Raw genomic sequence first — 19590 nt, 5'->3', positions numbered from 1 at the left:
GGGGGGGGGGGGGCAAGATTTCTTTTGTATTTTTATTACTACATATCTGTTGCTAATTTCAGCAATGTTGTAGTTACTTACAACTGTTGTGGAAAAAATACAAACTTAGAGGAATATGAATGAAGATATATTATGAAAATTTATTGTATGTAGTGTCCTGTAGTGTGGGGAGAGTAGAGGGAAGAAAAACTACAAATATTCAATAATGCCTGGTTTATTTCAGAGTGTCTCTGAAGTGTAAGTTCAGGAAGACAGTGTTGGTGGAATTTAGTTATAAATCGTGTTTGTTTAATGTAGGATTAAGAATGTTCAAATACATTGAATGAGTAGTGCCTTAGATTCTATAATAGCCTGTTACACGTTTTCCTGAATATAACTGCTGCTCCATTGATGAATTGGGGAAAGCTCTCATAAACTGTTACCACTGTTTGTAAGCACCATTTTGAAATGGTAAAGGAAATAAATGTTACAGTTCCACTCACATATGTAGGCGTTGCTATTCAAACACCTCTTTGAAATCTGATGGCAAAATAAGGCCTTTGAGTGCTATAATCTAGTAATGATTTCTCTGAGCTAGTAGGAAGTGTTGTAGGGTATAGGTACATTGTGCAGGCACACCTAGGCTAATACCAACCTTGCAAACAAGCGTTGAAGAGCCTGTCTCTGTATGTGTACATGGTTGGATTCAGAACCAGTCCTCAGATGTTTCACCTGCTGCTGCACTGAGGTGCTACACTTCCCTGTGATCTGCTCCTAAGTCATCTTGGGTGCAGCACTGTGCAGATGTGACTTCATACTTAAGGACCTCATCTAGTGACGTGCATAGCGTTACTACCTGCATTAATCAACTTGGGTTCAGACTAACTCAAGATACCTTGCACTGTTAAATGTCATGGATATACTCCCACATCCCTCACATGAAGGCATCCTGAGAGGTTGCCTGGTTGATAGTTTTTTTGGAGTTTTGTTATTTATCCTGTTAAAAATACGTAGTAGCTGTATTTACTACCTGCAGCTAACAGCCTGTATAAGTTGAAGGTGTTTGAATAGCAGTTCCTGTGTATCTAAGTGGAACTTAAAATTGTACAAGGTGACTCCCGAGTTTTTTCCAAGTGTGGTCATTCTGTAAGTTGTGTCTACTGTCTTTGCATAAAGCAAGAACTCTGCCTTCTGTGCATCTGTTAAGTTCTTTAGCGTGATGGTTTTATTTCCACCCAGGCTGCACTCAGGTTTTAGACATCTGTCTTGTAAGCAAATACTAACCTTAAATTTAGAAGAATTCCATGTGGCAAACAGCCACCAATTCTATTAACCAGTAGATAAGATTTCTGAACTACAGTAATATTGTATGTCTTGGTGAAAACTTGCCAGCTGCTTTTAATATGGTTGGTTTGCATCACAGCAGTATAATGTGAAATGTATCATCTCGTGTGATTTAGTGTTGAAGTCTTGTTGCTGTACAGCCTAACCAAAATACACCTTCTTCCATTTAATTACTTCTAGTAAATACAAAGTGGATTGTGCTTGCCTCAAAGAAAATCCAGAATGTCCAGTTCTCAGACGTTCTGAACCTACAGAAAACATCAATACTGGATATGAAACCAGAAGGAAGAAGGGAAAGAAAGAGAAAGATGTCTCAAGAGAAAAGGAGACTCAAAATCAGAACATCACATTGGACTGTGAAGGAGCAGCCACCAAAATGAAGATTGCAGATAATAAACAGAGGAAGCTCTCTCCCCTCAGGCTGTCCATTTCTAATAATCAGGTATTGATTGACACAAAGGTGATGGAAAGAAAAGCTTTTAAACACAAATACTCTCCTTCTGTAGTTACTAAAGGAATTTTAACAAGTCACTGAAAAGGGGTAACGATGGATAAGCTGTTTAGAATTTTTTTTATACTATTCTCCATTTTCCTTAATATTTCATTGTATTTAAAGATATGTTGGTTCCTGTACCGGTTTTAACTATACCTTTTTCCTCCGAATTTCTTTGTGGATCTCTGATGTGAAAGCTTCATGTCATGCTTTCGGGAGCTCCTAGTCCACCCTCCAGTGTATTTTGGTTAGTTGCATGCATTACTCAGGAGCATAGTATTTTAAACATAGCAATATATTTAATGCCCTGCTGCTGTAACAAATAAAACTTCAACTATTAAGGGTTGGCTGCAGGTCTGTGTACAAGATTAAATACAGTTTAGGGAGCCTGTAATTTAGGGAGGAGGAAGGTGTGTTTTGAAGCCGAATACTGGATAATAGGTGGATAGTACCAGCTACCTGGTAATGTACCATGTAGTCAGTTTCAAATTAGTGCTGCTTTTAATGTGTTAGCTTGAAAGAACTAGTGGGAGAGGTACATAAGATGAATTATTAACTTCATCTTGCAGGACAGCTATTAAAGATAAATATTTAATAGAAGATAGTTACCTTAGTAACTGTCTGTCTTTTCTTTCTTTTTAGGGGTGGGTGATGGTAGTGATTTTTACTTTTATTATTTTCCTTATGTGATGGGTTTTGATGATAATTTAGGAGCAGAGAGAAAGGGATTATTCTGGGAGAGAGCCATTTCCAAGTTCTTTATCTTTTAACATCACTTAGGAGTGAAGGTAATAAGGTGAAAATGAGCATATTGACACCTAGTTTTCTTAAAATGATCAAATTGTTCTGGGGTTTTAGTAGCTAAATAGGTTAAAAATGCATGGAAGTCCAGAAGGCATGGCACGTGGCTGACTTATGATCTCCAGAGGCAATGTTTAAACTTTCTCATCTTAAGTAACTTTTTGGGTTTAACAAGCCATAACTGGTATTTGGAACCTTCTCCTGAGCTTTTAACATAATATACAGTGCTTTTATAGAACAATCACAGGAGAACTAGTATTGTTTTTCAAAACAGAACTTAAATCAGTAAGAATTGTGAGAAGAGTAAAGCTGTTAAAACATGTATCTAAACGTAGAAGCCTGTCAATTAATAATAGCTTTTTTTCCTGGGGTGAAATATATAATGCTAAGGTAAAGAAAGTGTATGGAAAAATGTAAATACACTTTTAAGACGTGTTAAAAACACCATGTTGTCTATACAAAAGTGAAATCGTATATGGGACTAGTGAACACAGATCTTTTCAAAGCTACTGTTTAATCTATTCAATTTTTTTTATTATTTTTTTTTTCCCAACATGGAAAACCATTATTAGTTGGCTAACTCTTGTGTTTCCTTATGGTGTGGTCACTATCATTAGATTCTGCAGTGACAGTTTAAATGGAAAGTGTGATGTCAGTAGAATACATTCTTGAGCTGAGAACTTTTACGTAATTGGCTGTTAACATCTCCTTTGACATTAATTCTATTGCATTAAAACTAATGTTTGTTGGTTGTTTTTTTTTAATGTGGGTGTAATGTAAATTTCTCTTGGCTTGGAGGTTTAATTCTGATTTTTTTAAATATTTTTTGGTTTTGGTTGGTGGGGTGGGTGAGTGGGGATGGAACCCCAACGTTTTAATAAGGTCAGCATGCTAAAGAAACGTGTCTAAGCTCAGAATGGTAAAATGTTTTTATTTATAGGTTTATATGAAGTGGATTATTAGGTTTTTTCACATTTCTGTATTGATTTATTGACTTGGTTACCCTTGCTATAGTGTTCTGAGGATTCTTAGTTCTGTGTAGCTTTTACTTTTCCCTAGTTTGCAATAGTGGAGCTTCTGTAAAGCAGTCATTTCTGTCTTTCAGGAGCCAGATTTTATTGATGATATAGAAGAAAAAACTCCCATTAGCAATGAAGTAGAAATGGAATCAGAGGAGCAGATTGCAGAAAGGAAAAGGAAGATGGTAAGTTGGGAAGCAAATAGCTGCTCAAAGTTGTTACTAAGGCTTAGTGACATCTGCTCTTCCTGTGCTAATTGCTGACTTTTTGTGGGCTTGTAGAATTTGAGTGTGTGTGAAGTCAGATCCTTACATGAACTTAAACTTAAAATGCAAGGCTTGCTATTTGAGAGCATTTCAACTGGCTTGATCATTGCTTCCTGACACAAACCTGCTTCAGCTGTATATAATTTTCTGTTGCCTTTAAAAAAGATGTTGTAGAAATCATGTAGATTTTGTTTTCCTCACTTTTTATTACTGAATGTTATTTGTGGTGACACTTTATAGATAGGATTGGGAGTCGGAATTTTTACCTGACTGCATATTTTTTTTGAGTTCCCAGCTTATAAAGCCTCAGAAATCCTAATTTTCAGAGGTTGGTAGAACAGTATTATGAAAACTGGCATTTTAAGATGTACTTTTTTTGTTGGGCATGCAAAATGTGAGATACTTGAAATTACTAGTTAAATCAAAAATTGTATTATCATATTACAACAATCATGTTATTGTTTGTGCTCACAGAACTTCTTACTAGTAAGTCACTATTTTTATCTAGTTCTTAAATCCAAAGCAGGTGTCTCTTCTTGTTTGTCAGGGTTGGTATGAATGCAAGCCTTTCTTCAGAAGTCTGTAGTAATTGCAGTCATTGTAACGTATGAGTTTTTGCTGAAATTGGTCTGCATGTCAACATGCACTGAACATGTTGTGAAGTACCTAAATATATATATATAAAAATTATTTATGTATTTACATATGCAAAATCTTTTGACTGTAACTTGATCATGATTGTTATTAAATCCATCAGACAAGAGAAGAACGGAAAATGGAAGCTATCCTGCAAGCTTTTGCCAGACTAGAAAAAAGAGAAAAAAGAAGAGAACAGGCTTTGGAAAGAATCAGCACAGCAAAAACTGAGGTTAAATCAGAATGCAAGGAAGCACAGATTCTCAATGATGCTGAATTTATTCAGGTAGTTATCTGGTACTTTATTTTAAAACTAGCTTTTAACATGGCATATTTTATTTGTTTGGATGTCAAGCTGCAGTTGAAGATGTATGAAACTTTTCTGGTTTTCCTCTAAACTCAAATATGTTTGACCAATATATACATAGTTCTTTGACATCATAGTGTGTTAGCTCCTGATTATTTTTTTCAAGAGATATGTATAGAATCCATTTATGAGAAATTCCAGTTACATTAATTTATGCCAATGTGCACACACACATACCAGCTGTATAATTCAGTCTCTCTTTAAAGTTCAGGACAGGAGGTGTTTACTGATGCTGACTTTAGCCAGGGGAGAGGTGGCTTTCCTTAGGCACCCTCTGTAACTAGTAGAGAATAACTTGTTGCTTCGGTAGGTTATTCAGGAACAAATTATAACCCTTTCTTTTAAAGGAAAGAAATTACTAAGGCGTAGTTTGTTCTGAGTTCTTGCAGATAATACTTAATGTTTCACAAACTTTTTCTTTTACTCTATTGTTGCTGGATGCTAGGATGCTTTTTACCTTGCAAATAGTTTTACAGATTCTCAGTTCACATTGTTTACCTGGATAATTTCTGTCAGTGTGCTGTTAAGTACCTTCTGTGACAATGCTGAACACTTGGTAAACTACAAATTGCAAAAAGGTTATTAGACTGAGAGATGTTATGATGTAAGCAGCTGATTTCTAGCTTATAGATGAATGCATGTGCTATGGCAATTCTTACACGAATCTGTGTTGATCTGACCAGCAACTGGTGTGTGTGAATACTCTGCTAATGATGTAGTAGGCACTTGAGAGAAAGATACAGGAAATATTTCAGTTTGTCTTGAAGAAGGATAGAAATATTTCTGAAGTATTTTAGTTCTGACAACAAAAATGAGACGAAGGCTTTTTGGACCTGTAAAGGGAGAACTGACACTTTCTTTTAAGAAAGATATGTAGCTTTACATGTGTGTGGGATCTGTTTACTAGACTCTTATTTTGTACCAGGAACCAGCAAAAGAAGAAACTGCCACCAAGCCTACCCCAGCCAAAGTTAATAGAGCTAAACAGAGAAAAAGCTTCTCTCGGAGTAGAACTCACATTGGACAGCAGCGCAGACGACACAGAACTGTCAGCATGTGTTCAGACATCCAGCCGTCTTCTCCTGACGTGGAAGTAACTTCCCAACACAATGAAACTGAGAATGCTGCACTGGTAGCTGAGCCTGAGACAGAGACCATTGTTACAGAAATGGTTACTGAAACGGAAGCTCCAGCACTTAATAAATGCCCTACTAAGTATCCGAAAACAAAGAAGGTATGTCTCTTAAGGGGTGGGGAGAAGAGGGTGAACTTTAACAGAGTTTTAAAGAATTACAGACTTCTGCATCAGTATGGTGGGTTTTTTTAAAGAAGTTGCCTCCTTTAAAAATCACCATTATATAGCTACTCACTGGTAATAAATTAAGAAATTAAGGGTGTGTAACATCCATTGGTAGAAGATATTTTGGATTTTAAGAGACTTCCAAAATACATCTTTCAGAACAACTTTAGAACATATGTTTTGTAAGGGAAGTACTTTCTAAGTGGGCTAAAATAATAGATGTAACCAAAACATAAAGCTGTTAATTTAAATGGAAAGAAAGAAATACAAGTTGCCTTTCCTTCCTTCATTCATCATATCCTTTTAGAAGATACTTTAATGGTAGCAAACAGAATATCTCAAAGGAAGTCATTAACTTCTAGTACTTCTGAGATGTCTGTTCTGAAGTGAATGGATTTAAACACTCAATACTTAGGTGCGTGCTTGGAGGGAAGATTCTTTACTCTCTTTAAAGCCTTGGGTTTTTCTTTATTTTTTGTGTTGGACTGCATTGCAGAAAGCCTGAAGAAATGCCCCAATATTCAAAGACACACACAAAAAAAATCTTAAATCTGCGAGTGTGAATAAAACAGTATAGCTTTGTGCTTTAAAATTCTACAGACTGCATTAAAAAGTGACTCTTTTTCAGCACACTTACCAAGTTTTGAAAATTTTATTCAGTGGAGGGGAAAAGGAAGTCACATGTTGAAACTTCTTGTCAAATGTACAATAACAATTCCAAGATGGTTTTATCATAAACCCCAAATGTATTACTTTTTTTTTTTAAAAAAAGGCACCTGTGTCATCCTGTAACAGTTTATTATATCACTATTAAATTCTTGTCAGAGGGGAGACTAGAATCTTTCTTTTTTGCATAACAAAAAAGAAGGAAGTTACCCAAGAAAACAATTCTACTGCACCTTTTTGCTGCTTCATAGTATTAAGAATAAATGTCTATGAAACATCTCATTGCATTGTACCCAGTGTACCTTGAGTCAGGAGAAAGTCTTGCTTCAAAAATGAATTAATAATGATAAATAAGTTTGTAAAAGACAAGCAACTTAACACAGATTATCATAATATATTTAATTTAAAAGCCTTAATGCATATTAATAATACTAATGTGCTGGTTTTGCATGTCCTTAACTTTGTTGAACCATTGTAAGATTTAGGAGATTAGTTTCTTTGCTAATAGGAACTAAAATCCACTGGCGTGTTTTTCAAAAACACTGAACTAGCTAGGAAAGAATACCCTTTTTGGACAAGTAATTTTTTTTTTTTTTGCTTAGTAAGTGTGTTGTAACTTATTACAATTACAGTAGAGAAGAATGTTCTGGCGTAACACATTGAAGCACAGTCCTGACAGTACAGAAATCTGATGAGGAGTTTACTTAGCGTAATATTGATAGATCAAAGTTGTTTCCCCTCAGCTTAGGAGCTCAGGCACAAGTTTTAACATTTGTCTTGGAATTCTACTACTAAATTCGTATCAGAAGTACAGCTGATGTGGGCACTTGTATAGTGCATTCAGTGAGAATTCAATACAAAAGAACTAAATGTTAGTTTACCAAAAAAAAGACACACACACACACCCCTTCCCAAAATGCCACAAAACCATAAACCTAAAAAGCAAAACCCCCAAAACTTCGATATGTAGAACAAATCTGTACTGATTTCTTTTGCTGTCCCCATTATTTTGCTAAAACTCCTCACTCTTGCCCTATGTATTCTTGAACTTGCAGCCTGGAAATTAGGTGTTTTCTGGTTTGTGTAACAGTTGATTAGGTGAATAATTAGACTTAAAAGTTTCTAAAGGCCACTGATAAAAACAGTCATAAAACACTAATATATTTTTTTTCTCTCTTTCTGGTTAGCACTTGGTCAGTGAATGGTTAAGTGAAAAGAGTGATAAAACAGGGAAGCCTACAGAGAGTGTGTCAGAAAGGCCTCTACGTATAACTACCGACCCTGAAGTTCTGGCTACTCAGCTGAATTCTTTACCAGGTCTCACTTACAGTCCACATGTATACTCAACTCCAAAGCACTATATTCGTTTTACTTCACCATTCCTTTCAGAAAAGAGGAGGAAAAAAGAACCTGTGGAAAACATTACTGGCTCTTGTAAGAAGGTAATGCTTCCCTTCACTGTGGTTCCCCATCCCATATTAATTAAAACTAAGTCTTTATTTGCTAGCATGAATGCAAGCAGAGAAAAGCTGGCTGGCAAACCAGTTCTGTCATATGTAACATGTTTTGAAACATTTACCATTAAACTGTTAAGTCACTGATTTGAACTTGTTTTTTTACAGCGTTGGTTGAAGCAGGCTTTGGAAGAAGAAATCTATCAATCAGTGTTGAATTTTAACTCGCCATCACAAGAGAGATCTAGAAGTCCGGCCATCAATGGTGAAAATAAAAGTCCTTTGTTATTGAATGACAGCTGTTCCTTAACAGGTGAAGCTTGTGCTCATGCAGTACATGAGAGCTGTGTCAAAATAGTTAAATGCGGAAGACCGTGGTTTTTATAGTAATGAGTTAGTGAAAATTCCAGGGGTATTTGCACCATTCTCTGATACTTTCAAAGACAGACATGCTTAGTTGCATAGTGAGTGGGATTTTTCCCCCTTTAATGTATAATTAATACTGTATAAGTAACCACTATATCTCATAGAATTTACAGTTGACAAAAGACAGACTAATGTTTTTAACTATTAAAAGGTTGGATTATAAATTCATTTTACATTCTGGTCCTGTATATTCAGAATTCCTTTTAATTTCACTGGGCCTGTGTTGCACACAGGGAGAAAGCTGTTTAGTCTTTTAGGTGTAATACAAAAAGGAGACATGCTAAAAACTAAACGCACTTCCCTAAGGATATGGGGTGTATCAGATGATCCCTGTGTACAGTCCTGAACTTGGAATTTCTACTTTTCAGCTCAGCAGGGAGTAAAAATGCATAGAAGTTGACGTTCCCTCTTCTGGAAATGTAGACAGTTCTTCCCATCATCCTAGCACACAAGTTTAGTTACTGATACATCTGGAGGCTGTTTATTTTTCAGGATGTCTGTAGGCTGTTAAGAGTTCATCTTTCAGGAAGCCTGCCCTTAAGAGATTTTTGTAATCATACTTATTTTTTTATGTGGAGTTCACAATTTCATTACATCAAGTACTTAAACACCTGTGATTACTATATCTAGATGTATTCTAACTTTTTTTCTAATTTTACCACAGATCTAACAACACCACTAAAAAAACGACGACTGTATCAGCTGCTGGAGTCTGCGTTCTCAGAAACCTCCACACCTACTCCTTCTCCCTATGCCACACCGACTCATGCTGACATCACTGCCTCCGAGCCATCCTTGTTTGCTACTCCTCCGAGGGTAAAAACAGAAGATGAAGCTTGTAGAAATGGTTACAAACCCATCTATTCACCAGTTACTCCTGTAACTCCATGTCTACACGGCAATACCATGCACTTTGAGGTGAGATTTATGAGTTTGTGTGTTCAGGGAACACGTTTGCACATACTGTAAATCAGTATTTGTACTCCTGCTACAAGGGGGTGTTTAAGTTTATCCAAGCTAAAAAAAGAAATTGACTTGCAATTTCTTCTTATTTATTTAGAATATTTCCTCACCTGACAGTTCCCCAGAAATAAAAAGGCGAGCTTACAGTCAAGAGGTAAGGATATTTGCCAAAACCTGCAAATGGTGTCTTGATTGCACCTGTATGGCTGCACTGTTCTTAGGAAAAATGCTTTTCATCAGCCACTGAAAGTTCCCTGGAATGTAAAGGGTGGCTTCCCTGCAGGCTTTATTTGCTTATTACTGTATATTTCCACTTCTTTTTTTAAACTGGATTCTCTTTCCTCTCTTTCTGTATCACTTAAAAATCCTGATGGCTGCCATGGAATGGAGTAACTACTGCAATTTATAGATAAGAACAGGGAAACCACACTTGTGCTTTTCAATCTGTGGTTAGATTTAAATTAACATTTCTCTTTGTTAGTAGCTTCTCTTAATTGTTTTTGTTGAGCCTAATTATGCTCAGAGTGAGAGAGCAGAGCAGAAAGGTAATAAATGGATTTAGGTGGATTAGTTCAGGAGGAGCAAGTGATGCTGGAATGTGCCTGGGTACTGAAGCCTGCTGGGCTGATGCTGGTGGCAGGACCACTGGGGTGTGTGTCGTGGGGGCCTTCTGAAACTATAACTGGATAACTTGAACCTTAATGGCACCTAAAATAAATATGTAAAAATAAGTAACAACAAAAAGACTTAGTGTGTTACCTTAATGGGGACTCTCACTTCTGGTGGGTCACGTAAATGAATTATCCAAAGATTCTCCCCTGGTATTAAGCACATACATGTTTTGAGGGGTTTTTTTTAGGTCAAAATCTTATCAAACATTGAAATACACAATATTTTTCATACAGTCATAGCTTTACTTAAAATAATAATGGCATTACTTCTAAACTATTGTAATTGAATATTTTAATATTTATCTCACTTGAAAGGGGAGGTTTTACTTGGGAACTTCTCCTTTGTAATACAAATAATTTAAAAGGATTAATGAAAAACCTTAAAACGTTGGTTTAGAAAAGCTACTTCTAGCAATGGACATGTTTTTCATGTTTCATGTTTAATACAGTTTTAAGAAGCATAAAAGAAACTTCTATGACTTCTACCTTCTACAGAATACTGGTTTTAATACTGTCTCAAAAATTAAAAGTGTCTTGGAAAAGATTTTCCCATTTTTATTTTATTTTCTTCTTGAAATAAATGTTTTGACACTGAGGATCCCTTTTATGTTGAATTGAAATAAGTGCTTTGTGACTTCTTGGCCAGGGACTTGCTCTGTTGCAGCTCTTCCCCTTTCTCTGCCAGTCATAAATCAAACCTGGCATTTAAAATTTATTTTGACTTCGATTATGGTACATTTTAGTAAAATGCAAATTAAGCAGTACATGACAATAGTAGAAATAAGTGTCTGGTTGCACAACTGGTTCTTAAAAATAGATACATTCATGGTACTGGAAGGCCTTTAATTCCACTTACAGGCACAACTGAATGTCAGAATAGTTACAGTTTTGTTGCAGTATGGAAAAATGGTTGACATGCTTTTTCTTCACACAGGGATATGACAGAGCGTCGATTCTAGCACTGAATTCTTTCAGAAATTCCAACCTGACAGAAATGGGCCTGCAAGAAATAAAGACTATTGGATATTCCAGTCCAAGGAATAGGACTGATGTCACGCGGCAGTGCACTGGAGAAATGGAATCTGTGTCAGACCTCCAGCTGGGACTCGAAGTAATTGAGCAAAGTGCACTGCATAAAAACCTGGAAGCCCCCCCACATGATAGGACTGATTCAAACAGCCAGTTAGAAACTGCTCATTGTGGACGGGGCACAATTTATTCTTCCTGGGTAAAAAGTCCCGACAGGACAGGTGTAAATTTCTCAATGAATTCTAATTTGAGGGACTTGACCCCTTCACATCAGTTGGAGGTAGGAGGTGGATTCCGAATAAGCGAGTCAAAGTGCCTGATCCAAGACGATGCTCGAGGCATGTTCATGGAAGCATCTGTTTTTTGTACTTCAGAAGATGGAATTGCATCTGGCTTTGGAAGGACTGTCAATAATGACAACTTGATGGATGGAAATTGCACACCCCAGAATCCTCCACAAAAGAAAAAGGTTACCATTTTAAGAATCATTTGGTCTGTTTTATGTGGTCTGCTAGTGATGTTTCTATAACAGAAAGAACCGTAATATAGTAAAAAAAAATAATCTGATAGCTCATCTTTAGGTAGTGCTATGTCGTAGACATTATTTAGGGGAAAATAATGAAGAGTAGAGGTGCATACACTCATTAGTAAATTTACTTTTTCCAAGTTGTAGATACAAATTAACTTCTATTTTATGAGTCTTAAACAAGTTGCTCAATAAATAATTGCTTTTCAGGTTTGAAAATGGTTGCTTATGTGAGCAAGTATTACAATGTTCTACTATACAGAATACATACAAGCATCATGGAGGACATATACTGTGAACATTTGTTACGAATTACTGCAAGAAATTCCACTAAGATTTATTTACTTTTAAATTCCAATTTTTAAAATACTTAAGGTAGCTTGGTTTCACTGTTAGAACTACACAGACATCTCTAGTTGCAAGAAATCTTTTTCTTGGCTTAATTTCTTTTTTTTTGTAAAATACTGTGTTTGAAAAACAAGCACAATCTAGATTCGCTGGTCTCATGGAACAGTTTGTGTAGGTAAGTTGTGTGGTCATGGGCAACCTGCACCAGAACTGGAAGTTTCCCTGCATCTGTCTCTGACTGGCCTTTACCGTCGGGTTTGACTCCCGTTGCTCCTTGCAAAGGGATGACAAACATGGAAGGTGGTAGTCTCCAGTGCAGCAACTTCCCAGTTCTGTCTCAACAGATCGTAACAAATGTTCTTGCTTGAAAGATGTGATTTATTTTTGTTACAGAAGGGATGATCGGGGGTGGGGGGCGTTCTGTGTGTGTACACGTGTGCACGGTGGGGGTTTGGTTTGTTGGTACCATCTGTACCCCCCTTGTACGCATCTCCTTCCCTTTGCTCTGGAGCATCCTGCTAGGGAGCACTCCTGATTTTTCTTCTGAAGTTCTCTGTCAGCACTGGATTTTTGTTTATTTTACTTCAAACTAAGATAACTGAAGGAAGATAGTAGGAGCTCTGTTCTTGCCTGGTCCTGACCCTGAGAGTTTTATAGATCCCATGCGTAGCATGTAGCCCTGCTGTTTTGGCAAAGCCAAAAAAGCATAAGCCAAAATTTCTGTAGCGTCACATTCTTCTTTGTCTGAAGGCTAAATTAATTTCTTTTCAAATCCCAGCAACACTTAGTGCTTCAGTAACCCTCTGCCCTTTCTCTTGCTGACAAAGCTTCTTTCTGGTTGTTAGTGCTGAGGGCTTATGCTACACTAATCCCCAGATGAAAAAAGGTGTGACTTCCCCTTGACACCCCCAGGATTCCTGGCTAAAAGTCTCAGTTTAAAGAAACAACCAGGGAAAATTTTCTCTACCTGTGACAGAATGGGTTTGGAGCTTTCCAAGGGTACATCAAAAAATACAACTTTTACAGTGTAAAAGGTAGAGGGGGGAATCTCACCTAAGGAGAAAGGAAGAAGTCAGGAATTCTGTAGGAGAGTAATAGAAGCCTTTCCCTAAGGATCACATAAGACATGGATGTCCTCACGCAGTTGTTAAAGGAGGTGGTTTTTTTTTTTTTGTATTGCAACATTTCTGTGGGCATTTGCTCCTCTGTTTTCCCTTGTCATTGTAGAAGTTCATCCAATTTCAATACAATCCTGTCCATAGTGGCCACGATGCATAATTTCACCCATTCTTAACACTTTAGCTTTCTTTAAAATACTATTCTTCAAGGGATCCCAATAACGGGATACAGAAATAATGCAAATTGTTTGAAAGCAATATAATTTCTTAACCTTTTAAACTTTTAACCTTTAACTTTGTTTTATGAAAAATCAAATATTTTTTAAGTGTTCTTACCCTGAGATATAGATGAGTCTTTAATGGATAGATCTGTTAAAAAGCAAGCAAACAAAAAAGCCCTAGGGCTGCAGACAAAGCAAGCTGCCTTGGTTTCACTCTCTATGTAGAAATAATACTTGTTTTTATTGAGGACTAAGCAAGTTAAACATGAATTTTTGTATTACTGCACTTCATTGTCTTGGTTTGGGTGCTATATGGTTCAGAATAGGTTGCTAATAATGAGCAGAAAAGATATAAATACATTAAATGTCATTTCCACCAGACTAGTTTCCTTACTGAATAAAGTAGGTTCAGATGTTTCAGACCTATCAGGTCAGTATTTCAGCTTTCTTCTTCAAATCCTGAAGAAACATAGTGAAAACATTTGAAAAATTATTTTTCTTACCTGGGTTAACTTAGTAACATTTAAACTGTTCTCTACTCTCTGGAAGCTTCTGTGTAGTGATTCTTATATACATACATATATGAAGTAGAAGCCACTTTTCCCTTTATTTTCATCATTTTTGGTAATAAACTTTATTTGGAATTTATCATTAAAGTATATTCTTAACCAGTCACTTCTAGAGTGCAGTAAAGACACAAATTCAAAATAAACTGGGAAAAGAATTTGTTAAGAGAAGCCTACAAAGGGCTTGAAGAATCCTTTGATCTGTGCAGTAGAGTGAAGCAGAAGTGTAGTGGGTTTTTCTTAAGAGGGAGTCAGACTGAGAGCAGGATGTGACTGACGTATCTTAAAATGAGCTTTCTATGTCAGTACAGTCTTCCTCGTGCTGCAGTTCCAGGAAAAACTATAGAAAGTCTCTTGTAGCTTCAACCACCAGTGTGACTTCAGCAGTGACCCTTTCTCTGACCTGCATCATCATCTTTCCTGAGGCAAAATGCACTTCCTTCTCTTGGCAGTAACTTTTCTTTACATTGTGCTCTGTATGTTCACTGCAGATGCAGGGGAATAGCTTAAATTAATCTGTCCCCATTTTCTTTCAGAACCAAGTAAATGCTGTGCCTTACTGCAAGAATACATTTAATCAAATGTGTCAGAAAGGAAACGAGTAAACTTCCCTTCTGATGTTGGGGTTGTTTTGTTTTTCCTCCCTAGGTATCCTTGTTAGAGTACCGTAAGAGACAACGAGAAGCTAGAAAAAGCGGCTCGAAGACGGAGAACTTCCCCCTGGTCACCGTGTCTCCTCATGCTGCTGGTGGAGGAAATACAAGTAGTAACAATGGTGCTAACGATGGGTATAACAACAGTGGTGAAAATGGGGAGCAAACAGAAAACACAGCAAGCCTGCCCTTACCACTGCCAGCTACTGTGTATAATGCAGCTCCAGAAGATGGTGGCAACACCTGTGCAATTAAGGAATCTTCTTCCTCCAGTGAGAAGAATGAACCAGAAGTTCAGTGGTAAGCACAAAACTATAGGAGTGAAGTGCTGAAGAATTATTTACTTAATTCTAAGTTTTTTCCATTTGAAGTCTAGTTTTTGTTGATAAAGGGTGCAGTTGCAGAGTACTGATTGGAAACCCTTCTTTCAGATTAGAAAAGAGTTGTCTTACCTCGTTCCTCAGAAATATAGCTCATAAAGATTAGAATGTATGAAAAACGACCCATAAGATACTGGTTAACTTATTTTCATTCTGCTTTGCTTTTTGATTTTCTCAAAGCAAAATAGGTATTGGTTGGAACAAGACAAGTTGCCTAGTTCTGTAGCTTATAAAATTGCGTAGGTAAAGTAGTTATAAGTCTGTAGAAAATGCCAGCAGTGAGTAGGTGTTCTCCTTCCACCATGGCACGGGCTGGGGTGTGAGCGCTTGCCGAGGTGTGTGGAGGAGGGAGCAGCAGTAGGATGGAGAGAGGGGGCTGTAATGGCTCTCAGAGATCCGAGACCGATCCTCAGCACGGCCTTGGCTCTGCACTCAGGTCCTTGTGTCCCCTCTGCTTCATCTGTGGGCTGAGGAGAATAGTTTTCATCTCACATCTCCAAATTTTTCCAAAAGTACAGTAGGGAGGAAAGGTGGAACAGGCCACTTCAGGAAGCGTGTTTCTCAGAGACCTGGCTGGAGCGTGTCTGGTGTCTTCTGCTGGGCAGTGTGTGGGGCTGCGCACGGTCTGCCCAAGGGGTCCTTCTGCTGAGGCAGGGAGCCTGTGGTGACATCTGTGTCACCATTTATCAATCGTTAAACAGCTCCCCTGTGTGCAGACCATACATGCTGTTGGATGCCATACCAGATACTCCAACAACCAAAGGTCCTGGGGAGAGACACGGTGTGAAGGGGGATGAGATAGAATGACTTCAGTCTGTATAAACATTGCACATCTTTTTCCACTACCATTTTGGTAGCTGTCTCCAAACTGTTACTAGCACAAAATAAACCCTGCAGATGTTCTTTGTGCTGTAGTGAAGGCCTAACAGTGTTGGGGACGGACATGGGCTGAGGAGCTGAACATCCTTCTGCTCAGATGCTCCAGCTATTCCAGAATAGAAGGATTTTGTAGAGCCAATTGAAGGGAGAACGTAAGTGCAGCCTTCAAAGTTTCACTGCAGTGGGGCTGTACGTTCACTGTGCAGAAACCAGTGTGCTGTGTTGTAAGCAAAGAATGTGGGAAACAGGCTAAACAGGGAAGAATTTATTAGTACGTTCTTGCAGAAATCCTGCAGAAAGCACCAAAATTTCTTTCAGTAGAGTGGTATTGTACAGTAATGCCCTATGTTCTTGCCTGAAAGACAGAGTTCTGTAGAGCACTGTCATACTGTGCTCCTTCATCAGATTGTGATTATTGGATGCAACTGATTATAAAAGAGAAGATCTGACTGTCATTTCATGCCCAGTGCCTGGCAGGTTAAATGCAGAAGGTTAAACAGAGATAGATTTGTAGTTGTGCAGTATTTACAACTATGGATCCGCTATTAAAAAGTAAATTTAAAAAAAAAAAAACAACCAAAAAATAAAATGGAAAAGAATCTTTCCATCTTTGGAAGAAGAGAGTTTTCTACAAATGGAGAATATGAAGCAGTCCCTGCAGCCTTTAATGTTTTGAAGTGTAGTTTTTGACTTTTTCAACTGTTTAGAATAAGAAAAAGCCAGCCCCACAGACCTACAGATCTTGTTTCCATATTAAGAGGAATTGTCAGTTCTTGTAATGCAACAAAGTGTATTTAAAGTGGAAGAAAATAGATACTTAACAAATGGCATTCCTTATGTACAGCCAGTTACTTGGCTTTTAACATTAAATCAATGCTCTAAATTTTCTCTGACGAAGTATTTGCATGTACATTGTCCTAAATTTGGTGGGTGGGAGTACCTCCTCTGAAATGTGCTTCTCTCCTCCAGGACCGCATCAACCTCCGTGGAGCAAGTGAGAGAACGCAGTTACCAGCGAGCTTTGCTTCTCAGTGATCATAGGAAGGACAAGGACAGCGGTGAGTTGACTGATGACACCGGAGGTGATCGATCTGAGCAGTTCCCCCACGGGAGTCCAGAATGGTTCTAATGCTGTGTTTGGGTCTGCTTCGTCTGTAGGGGGAGAGTCACCCTGTAGGCCATGCTCACCGTCTCATGTTCAGTCTCCACCTTCATCTCATTCAAATCTCATTTCCCAGTTGCAGCTTAAGGTCCCTTCTTTCACTGAATTTATGGAAGGTCAGTAAGCAGATGACCTTGTATGACACTTGACATATTGAATAGTCTCGTACGACAGCTTTGATGGCTCTTTTAAAGTCAAATATAAAGCGCTTAGCGATTTTTGCAAAAGACTTTGATTTTCCCACTTTTATATTTCTCTCTGCTTTATGTCTGTAGAACCTGATCCTGAAAATCCAGAGCCCACTTCTGAATGTCCGTCCCCAGATACTTCCCAGAAGACTTGCAAGAGTCCCTCAAAAGCAAGCAAGGTAATGCCCAGTCTGTGCAGGAGCATGTGTGCGTGTTGTGTAATGCGCATATGGATATGTGCATACATCTGTGATTTATCTTAAAGAAATGTTAACAATGTACTTCTTAGAGGAACATGTATGTATGTAACTATCCCTGCGATAACTTAACATTGGTAAATGTGTAAGAATATCTGTCTACAAGAATATCTATCTACAAGCTAAAAAGTTGGTTTGTGTTCTGTTCTTTGGGTAGCTCTGCCTGTTGATGTATTGTCTTGCCTCTGTAGCCACAGGAGACAGTACTGGTGGAGTCAGCAGCTCTGCTGCTCTGACAGCAGTGACGTGACTCACCTGCTTGTCCCCTGGACAGGCGTTTGCTCTGGCCCTGTCCTCGAGGGTGATACGGAGAACGACACTGAGTGGCTCCTGTACAGTATTAAATGCAGTCATTCAGGTTGTAAAGTTTAGCCTGTCTGCTTGCACCACGCCAGTTTTAAAATGTTAAATCACTCTAAAAATGGCTTTATTTTTGTAAATGGTCTCGTCTGAAGTTATTTCTTTTAGACTCAGAAATCTAAAACTTTAACAAAGAAGAGATTCTGAGTTCGGGTCATATTTCTGTTACTACTTTACAATACACTTGCTAGTCTTTGACTCTCAAGAACGATTGATATATACTTGCTGAAAATAGCCTCCTGCTAAGTTTAGGCTTCCTGCTGTTGCTGGGTGGGTTGTTTTGTTGTATTTTTTTTTTTACACCTGTGCCTCAACACTTTTTTGGGGGGAGAGAACAGGACTGTGAGAAGTGTTTTGTTCTCAGGCACGTGCAGTTGAGTGTTTGGAGTGCTGTGCACTGACCACCCCTCTCTCCTCCCAGCCCCCCTCACCCAGTCCTGTCGTTTCAACGCAGCCCCTGGGGAAACCGCCCACGAAGCCGGATTCGCACTGGGAGACCCCAGCGACCGCGCCCGAGGCCGAGAGCACCAATCACCCCAAACCCGAGCTGCAGCAGAAACAGCTGACAAACAACGTCCAAGCACTTTCAAAAACCCATCCATCTCAACCCCACCTGCGCGGTTCCGCTGAGCAACTCTCCCATTCACAGAAGTTGCCTTCTGCACCTTTGAAGCTGCATTGCCCCCCTTCGCCTCACGTGGAAAACCCTCCCAAGGCCTCCACCCCCCACGCGCCCGTGCAGCACGGTTACCTGTCACCAAAGCCTCACTCGCAGCAGTTGGGATCTCCCTACAGACCTCATCACCCCCAGTCACCTCAAGTGGGAACCCCCCAGAGGGAGACACACCGCAGCTTCTACCCGGCAGCGCCCACCCTTCAGCCCGGTAACCAGCAGCCGGCCGGCGGGCCCCTCTTCACCCAGACAACGTCAGGACAATCTTCAGCTTCCTACAGCCAGTTCAACCAACAGAACCTGAACAGCAGCGCCCCTCCTCCCCCGCCTCCCCCGCCCCCTTCTTCTACTTACTATCAAAACCAGCAGCCCTCTGGAAACTTTCAGAGCTACAGCCAGCTGAAGGGCAGCATACCCCAGCAGACTGTGTTCTCATCCGGACCAAATCAAGCCCTGCCCGGCGCCGCGGGTCAGCAGGCGGTGCCGGGACACCACGTCACCCCAGGGCATTTTTTGCCCTCTCAGAATCCCAGTATCCATCACCAGGCCTCGGCCTCTGCCGCTCCACCTCCTCCTCCGCCACCGCCCGCCCCGGGCCCTCACCTGGTCCAGCAGCAAAGTACTCATCAGCAGCACTCTGTAGCACACGTCGTGGGGCCGGTGCACGCCGTGGCGGTAGCTCCCGGCTCCCACATCCATTCTCAAGCTGCTGGGCATCACTTGCCGCCGCCGCCTCCGCCCCCGGGTCCTCTCCCCCACCACCAACCTCCCCACCCTTCCACGGGACACCAAGGTTTGCAAGCACAACACCAGCACGTCGTAAACTCTGCTCCCCCCCCGCCCCC

At 39.3% G+C, this 19590-nt stretch overlaps 1 protein-coding gene across 1 annotated transcript in view; it reads left to right on the top strand.

Moving 5' to 3' along the window:
- The window catches only part of KMT2E (lysine (K)-specific methyltransferase 2E), a 60405-nt gene that overhangs the window by 39766 nt on the left and 1049 nt on the right, over positions 1-19590 (top strand). The window contains exons 14-27 of the mRNA XM_014963369.1: positions 1504-1765; positions 3723-3821; positions 4660-4824; positions 5831-6139; positions 8059-8313; positions 8494-8638; positions 9416-9669; positions 9812-9868; positions 11320-11883; positions 14842-15146; positions 17075-17163; positions 17264-17383; positions 17543-17634; positions 18494-19584. Of these exons, the coding sequence (XP_014818855.1) occupies positions 1504-1765; positions 3723-3821; positions 4660-4824; positions 5831-6139; positions 8059-8313; positions 8494-8638; positions 9416-9669; positions 9812-9868; positions 11320-11883; positions 14842-15146; positions 17075-17163; positions 17264-17383; positions 17543-17634; positions 18494-19584 (3807 nt within the window). The remainder of the gene's footprint in view (positions 1-1503; positions 1766-3722; positions 3822-4659; positions 4825-5830; positions 6140-8058; positions 8314-8493; positions 8639-9415; positions 9670-9811; positions 9869-11319; positions 11884-14841; positions 15147-17074; positions 17164-17263; positions 17384-17542; positions 17635-18493; positions 19585-19590) is intronic.

The sequence above is a fragment of the Calidris pugnax genome, unplaced genomic scaffold, assembly GCF_001431845.1.
Source record: "Calidris pugnax isolate Ruff unplaced genomic scaffold, ASM143184v1 scaffold44, whole genome shotgun sequence".
Lineage (NCBI taxonomy): Eukaryota > Metazoa > Chordata > Aves > Charadriiformes > Scolopacidae > Calidris > Calidris pugnax.
The sequence above is the reverse complement of the archived record's forward strand: the minus strand, read 5'-3'. Positions and strand labels throughout refer to the sequence as shown.